Source organism: Perca fluviatilis, chromosome 20 (assembly GCF_010015445.1).
Source record: "Perca fluviatilis chromosome 20, GENO_Pfluv_1.0, whole genome shotgun sequence".
Lineage (NCBI taxonomy): Eukaryota > Metazoa > Chordata > Actinopteri > Perciformes > Percidae > Perca > Perca fluviatilis.
Window position 1 is genome coordinate 10,635,317 of NC_053131.1, and position 13,514 is coordinate 10,648,830.

Here is a 13,514-nt window from a genome sequence, read left to right on the forward strand (position 1 = left end):
TCATTACTTTCATTGGATTTGGGTGTTTGATTCAATTTAATAGCATTTGAAGAAGAAAATTGATAAAAGAACGTTGAAAAAAGTGCCAAAAAAAGTTGGACAAAAAAACAAAAAGCGCAGAAAGAAAATCGACAAAGACATCATAAAAAGTGATAAAGTACATCGGGAAAAGTGACAAAAAGCAAAAAGTGTCTTACGGTTTTAATTTTGAATTTTGACCCAGAAAAACCAAAAGTTGCATGGTCGACGGGAAGACAACACAGGGGTTAAGTGTCACAAGCCAGAAAGGTGGGGGTCCCTGCTCTGTGCCACCCAAAAATGTGTCCATGTTAGCTTTTCCTAACCTATTAGGAAGCGCTCTTTAACTTCAGAGTCACTTTATAGCTTTGACCGCCTTACAATGTACATTTAAGAAGCTTGCGGAGCCTCGATGAGCTTCATATCCGTTAGCTCGGAGCAGAAGCCCTGCCACCAGGAAACTATTACATTCCATCCTTGCTGAGAACTATTGTCTGGCTAAAAATTGGAGTGATGTATTCCAGAGCTCCAGATTAGGACTGTAATAAATTTCCACTCTGGTTGATAACAATGGGCCCAAAGTGTGTCAAAAGAGATTGAGAGTCAATGCCTCGTAAAACAGGGGGAGAGAGAAAAGAAGAGCATGAGAGCTGACGCGCTATGTGGTCTAATTGTCCTAACAAGGACAGCAAAGAAAGCCCTGGCCCTTTAGACAGGGAGCACACTCTGCCCTCATTTACTCGTCACAATTAACACTGAATTAGCAGCAAGAAGGAAAACGGTTTTAAACTGTGTGCCAAGGAGGGAATCTTTCTGTCATTTCTGCATATATGCAAACAGGAAATAAACATGACATTTCCATTGTCAATTTCAGTTGGAATATGAACGTGAAGGCAATGGAGGCAAATGAATTCTGGATTCTTTTTCATGTCTCGAGCGCGAAAAAGGACCCTGAGGAGAGCCTCCAAGGCAGCGGAAGAAGCATCGTTGTAATTATGCCTTTTAGTGAATATTCTACACATTCATCCCCTTTTGTTTTGTGTATGGAAATGTTCTCATGAATCTTCTAGTATGCTTTTGGATGAAGCTGTCACTTCCACTGCTCCTCTTTGTCTTTTTTATGGATGCACACGGAATCTAATTCATCACTATCCGAGCGTAATTATGGAAATTTCTAGAGATTTGTTGGGAGTTCTGTAACAGCAGTCTGCCATTTCTACAAAAGACCCCAGAAGTCTCTGAAGGGGGAAAGGGGAAAAAAAAGTCATTAATACTCAAGTGTGTTCATGCAAATGAACAATTTTCTTTGTTTTAACTGCTTAACTGAATAATATCCTGTATGTTTTCAGAAATCTATCAGTACTTTATAGTGAGTGCATTAATCCACACCGACTGTGTGAGTTTAGCGTAATATCCACGTGAGTTTAGCGTAATATCCACAATAGGTCTTGTACTGTCCCTCTGCAGTTAAAGTCATCTCTTGTTAGTGTGTATTCTGCGTATCACTGTGCACATGTCAACAAGACCATTTCCTCCACATTTATTCCACATACGGTGATTTCGACACGTATTATTTGGTTATATTATTTTTTCTTTGCAAGCACACAAATGTCAGAGTTTACATTTACAACAGATTTAAAAGAAACAAGATGATTTCATTTCTTGCTAAAGTGATCAAAAGGCCACGCCAATTCATCGACATTGATATTTTGATTAAATAATAAATCTGCACATCCACAACCTCAATGCATAACAGAGGTTTGTTTCTAGAATATGATATGGATGATGTTTTTTTTCCCAACCTATTTTCCCATGTTTGTGTGTGTAAGTGACTGATGGGAACAACAATCTTTGAAATTGGTCCAGTATTAAGCAAGGGCGCTGCAATTGCGCACCTTAAATTTCAGTCCATTAAAAGTGCTTGTTTTGCCACCGACAGGCTCAGATTATTAGTCAAATTGTCTGACTACATTATAAAAAAGGATCCCTACAGAGATAGACCTTTTTGTTGAAGAATAAGATCCTTTTTGTTTTACATGAAACATCCCCGAAATCACCATCGCCAAACCCGCCAGACTCCATTTAAATAAACAGTCAAAAACAAAAGGCTGTCTTGGTTCATCTTTCCACTGTAGAAACATTCACCACTCTGGTCTGGTTGAAATAAAACCTAAATTCACCCATTTACATGTGAAAATATGCTGCCTCTATGCAAGCTAAAAGTGCTGTTTATTTACATGGAGTCTGGTGAGTTTGGCGATCTCTTTAACATAGATCCTTACTTTTCTATTGAATGTTCTGAGGCTATTATTAAATTATTATTCTGTCTATAAAGTCCGATTCTTCTCCCAGATTGTTTGAACACAAGTCCTTTCACCCCTCTGTCAGTGAATCTCCTAAACTCAGGTCATTAGAAGGGTTTTGAAAGGGCATTTGAATGCACTTCATGTCATGTCTGACTTAACGTCTGTGTATTAACAGCCTTTAATGTCCAAGACAAATTTCCCTCAGGACAAATAATAAGTAATCTTGAATCTTGATATTGAGATGTTCTCAAGCGATAATTTTCTGACCATGAAGTCCGATTGTTCTCCCAGATCACTACTAGCATTCATCAGTTCGCAGCGTGTCGACTTGTGCACTCTCACAAACAAAGCGGTGCTGCACTGTAAGAACATCTAACTCGCAGCACGACGCGCAACACAATGAACAGATCAATATACCAGCATTTCCTCACAATGCCAACATCATCATCGCAGTCTCATAATAACAGTCTTTCTCCACATCTCTCCCCTCTACTCCTGCCGGCAGCCTTCAGGCCTGGCCCATAAAGCATCTCTCACATAAATCAAGCAAAAACCCTGAGAGCTCAGCAGGCCCCAAGAGCATGCTGATCACCCCGACACTCGTTCCCCTGCTGCTGTCTCCTGGGCTGCCTCAGCCCTCAGGAACCCACACCCTGGAGCTCAGGCCCTGCCAGTGAGCCACAGCACGCTGAGAGGCTACTGATTGGTGAGGGAAGGGGGATGTCACAGAGGCATGTCACTTTGATTTAGTGCCTGCGGACCAATGTGTGAGATGCAAGCGGATGCAAGCTGTGAAATAAACAAATCAATATTTCTCAGGCGCAATTCTGTGCCAGTATCTCAGAGCACTGCCTTACATACACGGGACAAAAAAGGCTGTACTATCATACAATGCATGGCCCCCCGGTGCAATTTGTGCTACAGTACAGTATGTTGCTGTTATATCAACACTAGTCTCGTAGTTTACGGTTCCTTTTCTTCCATACTGCTTTCTTTTAATCGAAGCAGACGTGACACAGAAACAATAAAAGAAAAAGTGCAAAAATCCAGTTCGCAGCAGGGATTAGTGAAGCAAGGGGCTGGGGGGTTACTTAAGGACTTCCCGTTTCCACAGTTGTGTGACGAATCCCAAAGTTGAATCCCTATTGCACGCAACACACACAGAATTGCTACAGCTTTGATTAGAGCAAAATCTCTTGACAGGAAAACAAGGGGATACAGAGTGCACGCTCAGATGAGAGCCATGTAAAGAATTATTTTTTTTTATTTTTAAATTCACAGTGATGAGTGCAAACAGCACATGAATAGGTTATGTTCTAAATTAAATGATGTCAAGAGGCAAAGAAGACTACATCTTTGTATCAAACGCTGAATGAGACGCATGTCTGGCAGGCTGCCGAATAGCTTTGAAGCTAGCGTTCATATATTATATACTGTCGCTATCGTTACTTGACAGGTTTATCACCATCAAACTGCAATTCAAAAACAAAAACGCACAGATCGATAGGATTATTTATAACTCCTAAATGCACTTCATTTTCAATAACCTTGGCTGATTAAAAATCATCAATAATAAATCGCCAACAGCACGTTAATGAAAAGCAATTGCCGCACAACCATGAAAAAAAAAAAAAAAAAGAGTTGCTGTCTTACCAGGTCTCGTCGTTTTTGAACTCAAGCTCTCCGTAGGTGTCTTCAAAGTCCTCCCCTCCTCCTTTGGCGAGTCCCTCCATGGTGCGATAAGGCACGACGACCGTCCCCCTTGCTCCAGAAGTCCTTATCACTTTCACTTCCATAATACCAATGCTCTCACTGATGTGCACCGAGCTGCTCTCAAAGGTGAAGATGCCCGAATGATCGTCATCCAGAATGGTCACGGTGGCCACGGTGGGGAAGCCCAGCATGGCCTTTGGGTATGGGAGACTGTTGGGGGACAGCACCTCGTCCTCCGTCTCCAGGACACGCAGATTACAGAGCCGCACAAAAAAGTGCTCGTCCTCTTCAAAGATGTCGTCGTCTATGATGCCAATGTTGATTTCCTTGATCATCTCTCCTGGTTTGAACACTACTGTACCCTCTGAGAACTCGTAGTCGGCCCCGGCGTTGGCCGAGCCGTCCTCCGTCTTATAATCCACATAAATGGTCTTGTTGATGTCGCCACCCTTTCTGGTGATGGACAGAATGGCGGCGCCACAGTTCTCGAGGCACTGGTAGACGGCAGGCTCAAACGCAATTCGAGACACGTACTCTTCTGGCTCCTCCACGTGCACCTCCTGCACGCTGATGCTCTTCTTCGCCTGCTCGGCGACGTGCTTCTTCAGGATGTTCCCCGCGCCTGTCATCATGCGTGTAGCTTGAATGCGGTAGAAGGCACGGCTCTTTTGCTGGTGGGAGAGAGCGTAGTAGTTGGCCATCTCAACCAGCTGATCCATCTCTTTCTCGGGGTGCTTCTGCTTCAGGTCTTTCAAGATGCGGATCATGTCGCGCCGGGACTCGTCAACCTCTTTGCTCTCGATCAGACCAATGAGATTGCTTGCCGCCCCTCCATCCATGAAGTGAGAGTTGACCATCTTGCCGTCCATCTCAATCCCCTTGGAGCGTTCTGCCTCCGTCTCAATGATGACGCCCCTGTGTTTGTCGGTGCGATACTTCTTGTGCATGAACTTGTAGAAGAGCAGTCGTCTGTCCGCTACCCATGCAAGGAGTACGCATATGGGGAAGAAGGCCAGTGTGAGTAGACCCTCCCAGACCTGGACTACGTTGGGAGAAAACACAGCCAGAATCATGTAGAGCCAGATGTAAGCAAAGATGCTCCAGCCTGCAGTGACAAAGAACACTCGGAGGTGTTTGATCTTGCGTACCTCTCCTTGGGGAATGACAGACACACAGAGGCCAATGATGACAAACATATTGAAGGCTGCACTGCCGACAATTGTGGCTGGCCCAAGCTCACCAGATTTGAACCCATGTCCACAAATCTCAATTACAGAGAGCATAATCTCAGGGGCGGACGAGCCCAAGGCCATGAGGGTGAGGTTCGAGACCGTTTCATTCCACACCCGAATTGTGGTGGTGGTTGTTTCCCCATTGGGCCTTTTGATGACAAGTTCCTTCTCCTGGGAGGTGATGACCTCGATGGCCGCCATGAAGCGGTCGGCAATGATGGACACTCCGAGAAACATGTAGATCATGGCCACAAAATACACAATGACCCGTGCGATCTTGTCTCCCATGGAGGGATCCTCGGGATACCAGATGGGCAGGATGATCCCTGCATGACACTTGGAGTTTCCCGAGCAGGTTGCATTGCTAGGGGTTAGCAGAGGGCTCGGAGTGGTCCGGGCCTCTGTACAAAGGAAGGCTACAGCCACAGAGACCAGCCCCAACCAGAGGCAGGCCGACGACCCTGGCTTTACAGGCCTTGAACCCTCCATGCACCCTCCTTCGTCTCAAGGGTCCTTACCACGCTGACAGTCCCCCTGGGATCCAGCACTGGGCTGTGACTTTTCTCTATTCACCACCTAAACACAACAGACAGAAACAACAAAGATTATATGGATCTTATATATAAATATATTTATTTAAGAGACAAAGAGTCTACTCTCATATGACAGAAAGCTTTCAAACAGGGGAAACAGTGGTAAAACAATTGCATCATGTTGCTTGGCATCTTATTACTAGACAGATAAATGCATATTTTGCTTTATAAATATTTATTGTACTTTCTTCATGCATTACTTATTAAACATAATAGTTCAGTAATTACTTTAATCACATAATGGAATGGTTGTCCAACCTTAGACTCACACTGTTTTAAATCCCAAATCTGAGGAGCAGTGTTAGTACAAGTGTGTAAGACTGTGTGTTTGCATTTCAGAAACATACACTGAAAAGAATTTCTCAATTTCATAGTAGTGTAAGAATACACATTATCCCACGATCCTTCTGTAAGACTTCAATGAGTTTCTGCCTCCTTCTTTACAAACAGCAGTCGTGAAACCTTTGTGTTATCTATGAGAGGCGGTCTGTAAAATACTTCCCCATGCTTAGGAATTCATGAGATTTGTGGTAATGTGAACGATGTAGATAACATTAGTTTAATAAAATCATGGCCTGTGGGCTCATTTCTAATCATAACGTTTATTTTCAGTTAAGATGTGGATACGTGCGTCCAATAATGTGGATTTGAGTGGGATTGTCTGAGATCTCAGGGGTAATACACAGCTCGGAACCAAACAGCTCGCTCAGCAGGCGTACAATGTTGCCAAACTAAGCACTGTCCAAAATGTCGCATTGGCAAAAAAAATAAAAAAAAAATAAAAAAATAACAGCAGAGGGGAGGCAGGAGACCATCAAGCAAACTGAAACAAAGGGTACAGATGTCCCGTCCAAATTCATTATATACTTGCCGCTTCCGCAAGAGAGAGCAGCTTTACAATACCATTGCAGATGTTGTCCGAAGTCATAAAAGCTCAGGCTAAGCATCTTACGCACCTCTTCAGCACTTACGAGATAGGACTTAACAATTCTTTTGATGCTAACAGCGGAGGCCAGAGGCAATGGGAGCATGAAGAACAGTTATCCACCCCAAACTGAGAAGACGTGAGCTGCTTTAAGAGATAAGACAGGGGATTTATTATAAAGGCTCTCTTCTCAGTAGTACCTGTGATTATTTGGGGCTTCGGGAGGATGGGTGGGGCCCTTCTGCAGCCTCCTCCACACCTTTGGGCCCATGAGACACACAGACAGTTTAGTCTGAATTAGAATGATCTCCCGAGACAGATACAGACTCTGAAGGTAATCATCCTGTCCTGAATTCACTGGAGGATTTATATTTTTTATTACTGTCACACTTGTTTCCCTTTGCTTTTGTTGAGCTAAATGTAGTTGGAGATTTTCTACATTTTGTACCTAAAAGTGCATTCTTGTGTTCTGATTGCTGGTTAAAGGGTTGATTACCTCTGGGGCCGCCTGCACTAAAATCTGTACAGTACGCACTCATGGCACTTCAAGGCACTTTGGATAAAAGCATCCACTAAATGGCATATGTTATGCTGTTTAATGCAGATTTCTTATTCGATTCAAGTATTGTGCAGTACACTGGATCTGAAGACTTTTAAAACTACTTGAAACTCCCAGGTGATACGTTTTTAAAGGATATCCATCAACCAGACGGACCACTGGCTTGTTTTGGATAGCTGACAGATTTTTCAGTGGAAGTAATGATAGTCAAACAGGAGCTGGCACTGACACCAATTTAAAAGCCAAATATTGTCTCTGGAACCTGGTCAGTGTCAACACACAATGTCTGCAAAACAAAAATTGGCAAAGTTTCTATCAATGTCTTGTGTGCAAGGGACTTTGTTCCCACAGCCCTATGTTCCCACATTTCTAAGAAAAAAAAAGTTTCACTGAAAATTAGGCCCTATGTTCCCACATTTCCTTTTTCATAAATTATTATCAGATTGTATCCCCCTTTCTCCCAATTTGGTAGCCAATTACACCCAACCTATTATCCAGTAGCAATAGACTACAGATGGAATGTAACCCTAACCCTAACATAGGGCCTAATTTTAAGAAAATCTTAGAAATGTGGGAACATAGGGCAGTGGGAACATAGGGCCTGATTTTCAGTGAAAAAGAAATTCTTAGAAATGTGGGAACATAGGGCTGTGGGACCATTGGGCTGTGGGACCATTGGGCTGTGGGTACATTGGGCTTTGGGACCATAGGGCTGAGGGACCATTGGGCTGTGGGTACATTGGGCTGTGGGTACATTGGGCTGTGGGACCATTGGGCTGTGGGAACATTGGGCTGTGGGAACATTGGGCTGTGGGACCATTGGGCTGTGGGACCATTGGGCTGTGGGAACATAGACCCCGTGTGCAAACTGATGGTTTCGCAAAACCAATAATAATAATAATATATTCTGGAATAAATCATTCCTAATATTTCTAATTTAATGGTTCATAGATACAAATAATTGCATCAATATCAGTATTACGATGTCTTTCAAGGGATCACAACCTCAATAACATTTAGAAAGATATGTCTTTCCAGAAGTGCTTTTTTAAAGAGGTGATAAAACTGTAGTAATGCAAAAAAAGTAATGCAGGATATCTCAGTTTGAAATGAAACTCCTTAGATGTTAAAAAAAGATGTTGACTGCAACAGCAGCACGCTGATCTGGAGGATAGAAGAAGGGATGACAGCGAACAGCAGCAGAAGCGAGAGACAAGGAACTTAAATTTAACTGAATCAGCAGAGCCATTTATATGGACAGGAGCCAGCTATGCAATCCCTGTGAGAACCGACAGCGCTGAGCACAAACAAAAACAACAGGGAAATAATTGAGTGACAAAGTTGTTACTTAATGAGAGAAAAGTTGAATCCGAAAAACTATGGAATTTGCAGCTCTTTTGTATCCGTCTGAAAGTTTAACACAGAAACTCACCTACAAGAGTACACTTTTAGGAATGAAGAAAATGTGTGCATCGCTTAAATTACAGTCCTAGAGCTCTATCATCATGTACTGGAAATGACTTTTATTTGAAAAGTGACAGCAAGGAAACCTTTTGAAAAAGGCTGAAGGGAGTGCTGCTTCCAGTTTCAGAATCAGAGCTAACACTGCTGACCTGCTAGCTTCTCCCTGTCTTTTTTATTGCATAGTGGCTAGCTGGGGTGGATGGTCAGAAACTGCAATGAGGCAGAAACAGACCAAGCATCCAGAATTTAAAGGCTAGAGAGGTTGTTGCAACCTGGGGACGGGAATGATTAAATGACTGGTCATTTAATCGCTAGGTGATAAACAAGAGGCAGAGTATCCTAAATCCAAAGTGTCGAGTCAAAGTCAAACCACTTATTATATACTTACTAAAATGATGTTATCATTTGTAGGCTGGCTGGGTTAATCGCACTATTTTTAGACTAGTCATTTAAAAAGCAACGTGATTCAAGATTACTCCATCGTTGACGTGGCAAGCTTACTGTATTGGCAAACAGTTGCCTACATGTATACATCCAGCACAGAGCAACATTAGGGACCGTTCGGTATTCATGCAATGGACCACCGGAGGAAAATAGGGGAGGGTCATGTCTTTTTATTCTTTGTTGAGGGGAGGGTCATCAAAAAGAGTCCAACTAATTTGTATTCAGAGAAACAGCAAAATTTCAAAGTGGCTTGTTTAATGCATATTTATCCATGTAGCTCTCAGTCTCGGCCCTCGCTACCAGATGGGTCTGACCCATGAGTTTGCTGGGAGGCAGAGGGTGCAAGTGCATCTCGCTGCAGGCCTGGTGGCTGAAACGGGTAATTGCATTGTTTAAAAGAATTAGTGGAATAATTACGTCTGGCATGTTCAGATATTTTATAAATATCTTAGCTAAATAACACAAAACAACTAATTGGTGGTAGGTAATACATCTGATTTCATATACTGCTTTAGTAAAAAAAAATATTTCCTGGCTGATGTAATGCAGTGATGCAGGAAGTGTGCATTTAGTTTCCATGCTTATTGTGTTTCCACAACAACGTTAGTTAGTAAATCTACTGAAATGGCCCCCACACTATAATAGAGGAGTGTGATGCGTCAGATGAGAATGCAGAGGTTAAATCACGTATGTCATTGCTGTAAAAAAACAACGGTAATCTGTATATCTTTGCCAAGCGCAAACCAGTACAGAAGGTATCGATAAATAGTTGGGGGAGGGTCATGCCTTTTTTCCAAATCGTTTTGGAGGGTCATAGAAAAATTATTACTGGCGAGGGCAGGGTCATGTCTATTTTGACTGAAGGTCCCAAAACTCCTCCGGTGGCCCCTGAAATAAATAACGAACAGTCCCTTAGCAACATTAATTACCTCCGCCAAAAAAGTTACGTTTTCGGTTTGGTTTGTCCGTTGGTCGCTCAGCAGGATTATGAAAAAACTACAGGCCCGAATTTATTGACACTGGGTGGAAGGCCATGGAAGAAGCAATTACATTTTGGAGCCGATCCAAATCACGGGGGAATACAAAAAATATTTTTCATTTTTGTTAACATAGCCAGATAGGGCTTTTGGGTTGCATTCGTGCGGTTTCAGAATTATCCGAAAAATGAGTTCCCAAATGGGAAAATTCACACTGCATTAACATTGTGGAAAAGGGCATGGGTTTGGCAGAGGTCTGCACTCTCTGAGTGCCTTCCTAGTCTGAAGTCATGTTTCTGTCCACATGAGGAATAAAAATCCAAGATGAACTATTCTTTTAGATCTGTTTTGGTCTACACCAACTCCAGAGGGAAATATCTGGCTCTTCAGCTGCTAAATTCTGCATTATGTTCACCAGCTAGCTGGCTACCATTATCCGTCTACTGTTCGGTGCTGGGAATGTAGCGTACGGTTTGCTTAAAACAGCTGCTACAGCCAAATACGACTCTATGTGAGCCGTGAGAGTGAACCAAAGCAGTAAAGGTGCAAATAATCGTCTCTAGTTTCATCACTACAAACAACCTCTTTTACATACAGGTACTCACAGTATCTAATAATACTCATTACAGCAGCTTTAAATGAGCTGACATTTACTGTCCTTTTAACACTTCAGGGCTTTAATGCAGACAGTTGGAGACTGATGCCTCCATGTGTAAATGTGTTATGATAGTATCGAAGGAGGACAGTGATGAAAAAGAGTAAATGTGCTCAGTCGGCCTACTCTGGATAAACAGAGGTACAACAAAACGGTAAACAAGCCAAATACCCATAAATCCAAGAGCAAACTACCAGAGTGACACAGAGAATTTTAAAGATATAAAGACCATACAGTAAGACTGGACAGGGACTCAATTGTCAGCTAACTACTTCCTGCCTTTTCCCGTAGACATAACAATTTCACAAGCTGAAAAAAAAAAAATCATGCTCAGAAAGAAGTTTGTAATTGTAAACTAAAGTTGTGCTCATTTCAGGCGCTCCCAAAAGACAAATGTGTGCTATGCTAAGTAGTAATCTTTTTTGTGCATATAAAAATGAATTCCTAACCTCTGAATTTTACCTCATCCTTAAAGGGATACGCCACCGTTTGTTGAAATAGGGCTTATCACGGTCTACCCTGGCTGTAGATAGGTGGGCCAACGCATTTTTTGTGCATGCATTGTTTTGGTCCGGTGCAACACCGGCAGTGCCACCGCTAGTTAGCTTAGCGTAGTGAATGGAATCCTATGTTGCCGGTTAGCATGCTGTGAGCAAAAGTGAGCCAACAAAAGACAAAAAAACAACCTAATTACTTGCACTGAGACAAAAAAATGCATTGGGCCACCTATCTACAAATTAGGGGAGAGCGTGATAAGCCCAATTTCAACAAATGGTGGCTTATTCCTTTAAGGCCCTACTAGCACTACTTGTACTACTACTTCCTCTAATGCTACTGGTATGAATATTACTTTCAAAAGCATTACTATACTGCCTGTACTAACACTAACAATACTGCTACCAACTACTACTACTACTACTACTACTACTACTAATCTACCATGACTACTTCTACTAACCTTGTTACTACAACTACCACGGCTGACACAAGACTGTTAAAGGGGTACTCCATTAATTTAATATTTCACTTCTATAACAACCATCTCCTATAAATTACCTTTATATACTAATTTCCAATATTAACATTTAAAAACAAAATGTATTGCCATGCAGCTAATGTTTTTATCAACATAATGAGGAAATGTAATTGCAGTATCTAGCAAGTTGCAAAATATTGATACTGAACAAACCAGTACAATGTTCACTGACAAGGTATATCATTTATTCTCTACAATATCAATAGCAACTAAAGCATTATTTGACTTTTTTAGGTCACAGTCAGGCACACACAGCACTTGGTTAAGGTTAGGAAAGATAGTGGTTACGCAAGACACAATGTTATTAACATTTAACTGAAACCACAATCTTTCACTACCAAAAACCAAATGCTTTGTCCTTACGGTACATCGATCTTGCCCTTCCTCGAAAATAACACTGCCTGTGAACATAATCCGTGCAGCAATTACATTTCCCAACACCACATCATTGGGAAAACTTTACAAACTTCTTTTCGAGGAGATGGTGGTCCATAAAGTTAGAAGACTTGTCAGAGACAGATTTAAAAAAGAATCAAAGCAGTATCGCTATGATACTTGCTGACTTAAAATCCCCATTTACATCTGGTATTAATAACGTGATCTATACCTAATCTGGATGATGACATCTGGAGCAGGGGCCTCTGCATTTACACCTGGTATCCATAAGCATCCTCCATAGCTACTGCTAATAGGCTACATGTCTACATGACTCAAGATTTACTTTATTGTCATTGTCATTTGTGCTTCCGTACATGCAAAAATTAAATACTGTTCCCCCAGCTAGTGTCAGTATAAAACAAGTAAATAAATAGGATAAAAAACACATAAAATACGATCTAAAGCATATAAACATAAGAGGAGTTTGGGCACAGAATATTAAAGTGCAGTGGAGTACTCTCCACAGCTTGTGCAGAATAGCAGCACAGTATGTAAAGTGCAAGTGCAATGCAGTCATGTGTTTAGTCCAAAGAAAGTGCAGTTCAGGCAGGTAGCTGCACAGTAGGGAAACATGGCAGTGGGAGGGGGCACAGTCCATTTAAAATCCTAACAGGCAACTGGAAAAGGAGAAGTTTGCTGACATTTTACACTTACTGGGTGGAAAGTGCGACCTCTAGCTCACCCAGTAGAGTGTACGCCCCATGTAGGCTGAGTCCTTGACAGCAGCACGGGTTCGAATCCGACCCGCGGCCCGTTGCTGCCTGTCGTCCCTGCTCTCTCTCCCCTTTCCTGTCTTCAAGCTATCCTGTCAATTAAAGGCCATACAAAGCCCAAAAAATAATCTTAAAGAAAAAAGAATGATCATGTTGTATGATATGCATTTACACCAGACCACCTCAAGGCGTGGTGTGGGCAGCCAATCCATCACATTCTGACCACAATGCATTCTGCATGTATTCACACCTTGCATTGATTACCATGTGTTTTTCCTTCTCCAGACATACAGATCACATGTTAACGCCAGTTGTAAACGGGGGCCTTATTTCCTGGAAGCTCAAAAAATGCTGGAACCTACAATTCCTATAATGCACCTCCGTAATGTGCACTGGACCCTCCCTGACCCGCCCAGTACACATATCCACTTCCAGAACCAC

The 13,514-nt window shown here is 42.2% G+C and overlaps 1 protein-coding gene across 3 annotated transcripts in view; it reads right to left on the reverse strand.

The window, feature by feature from the left end:
• Positions 1-13,514, reverse strand: part of slc8a3 (solute carrier family 8 member 3) — a 161,783-nt gene that overhangs the window by 144,776 nt on the left and 3,493 nt on the right. For 2 of the 3 annotated variants that reach the window (XM_039786476.1, XM_039786475.1), the window contains exon 2: positions 3,978-5,845. In XM_039786476.1, the coding sequence (XP_039642410.1) occupies positions 3,978-5,758 (1,781 nt within the window). In that variant the 5' untranslated portion in view covers positions 5,759-5,845. Of the gene's footprint in view, positions 1-3,977; positions 5,846-13,514 lie in introns of those variants that run through there. The other variant, XM_039786477.1, reaches the window with a different exon arrangement.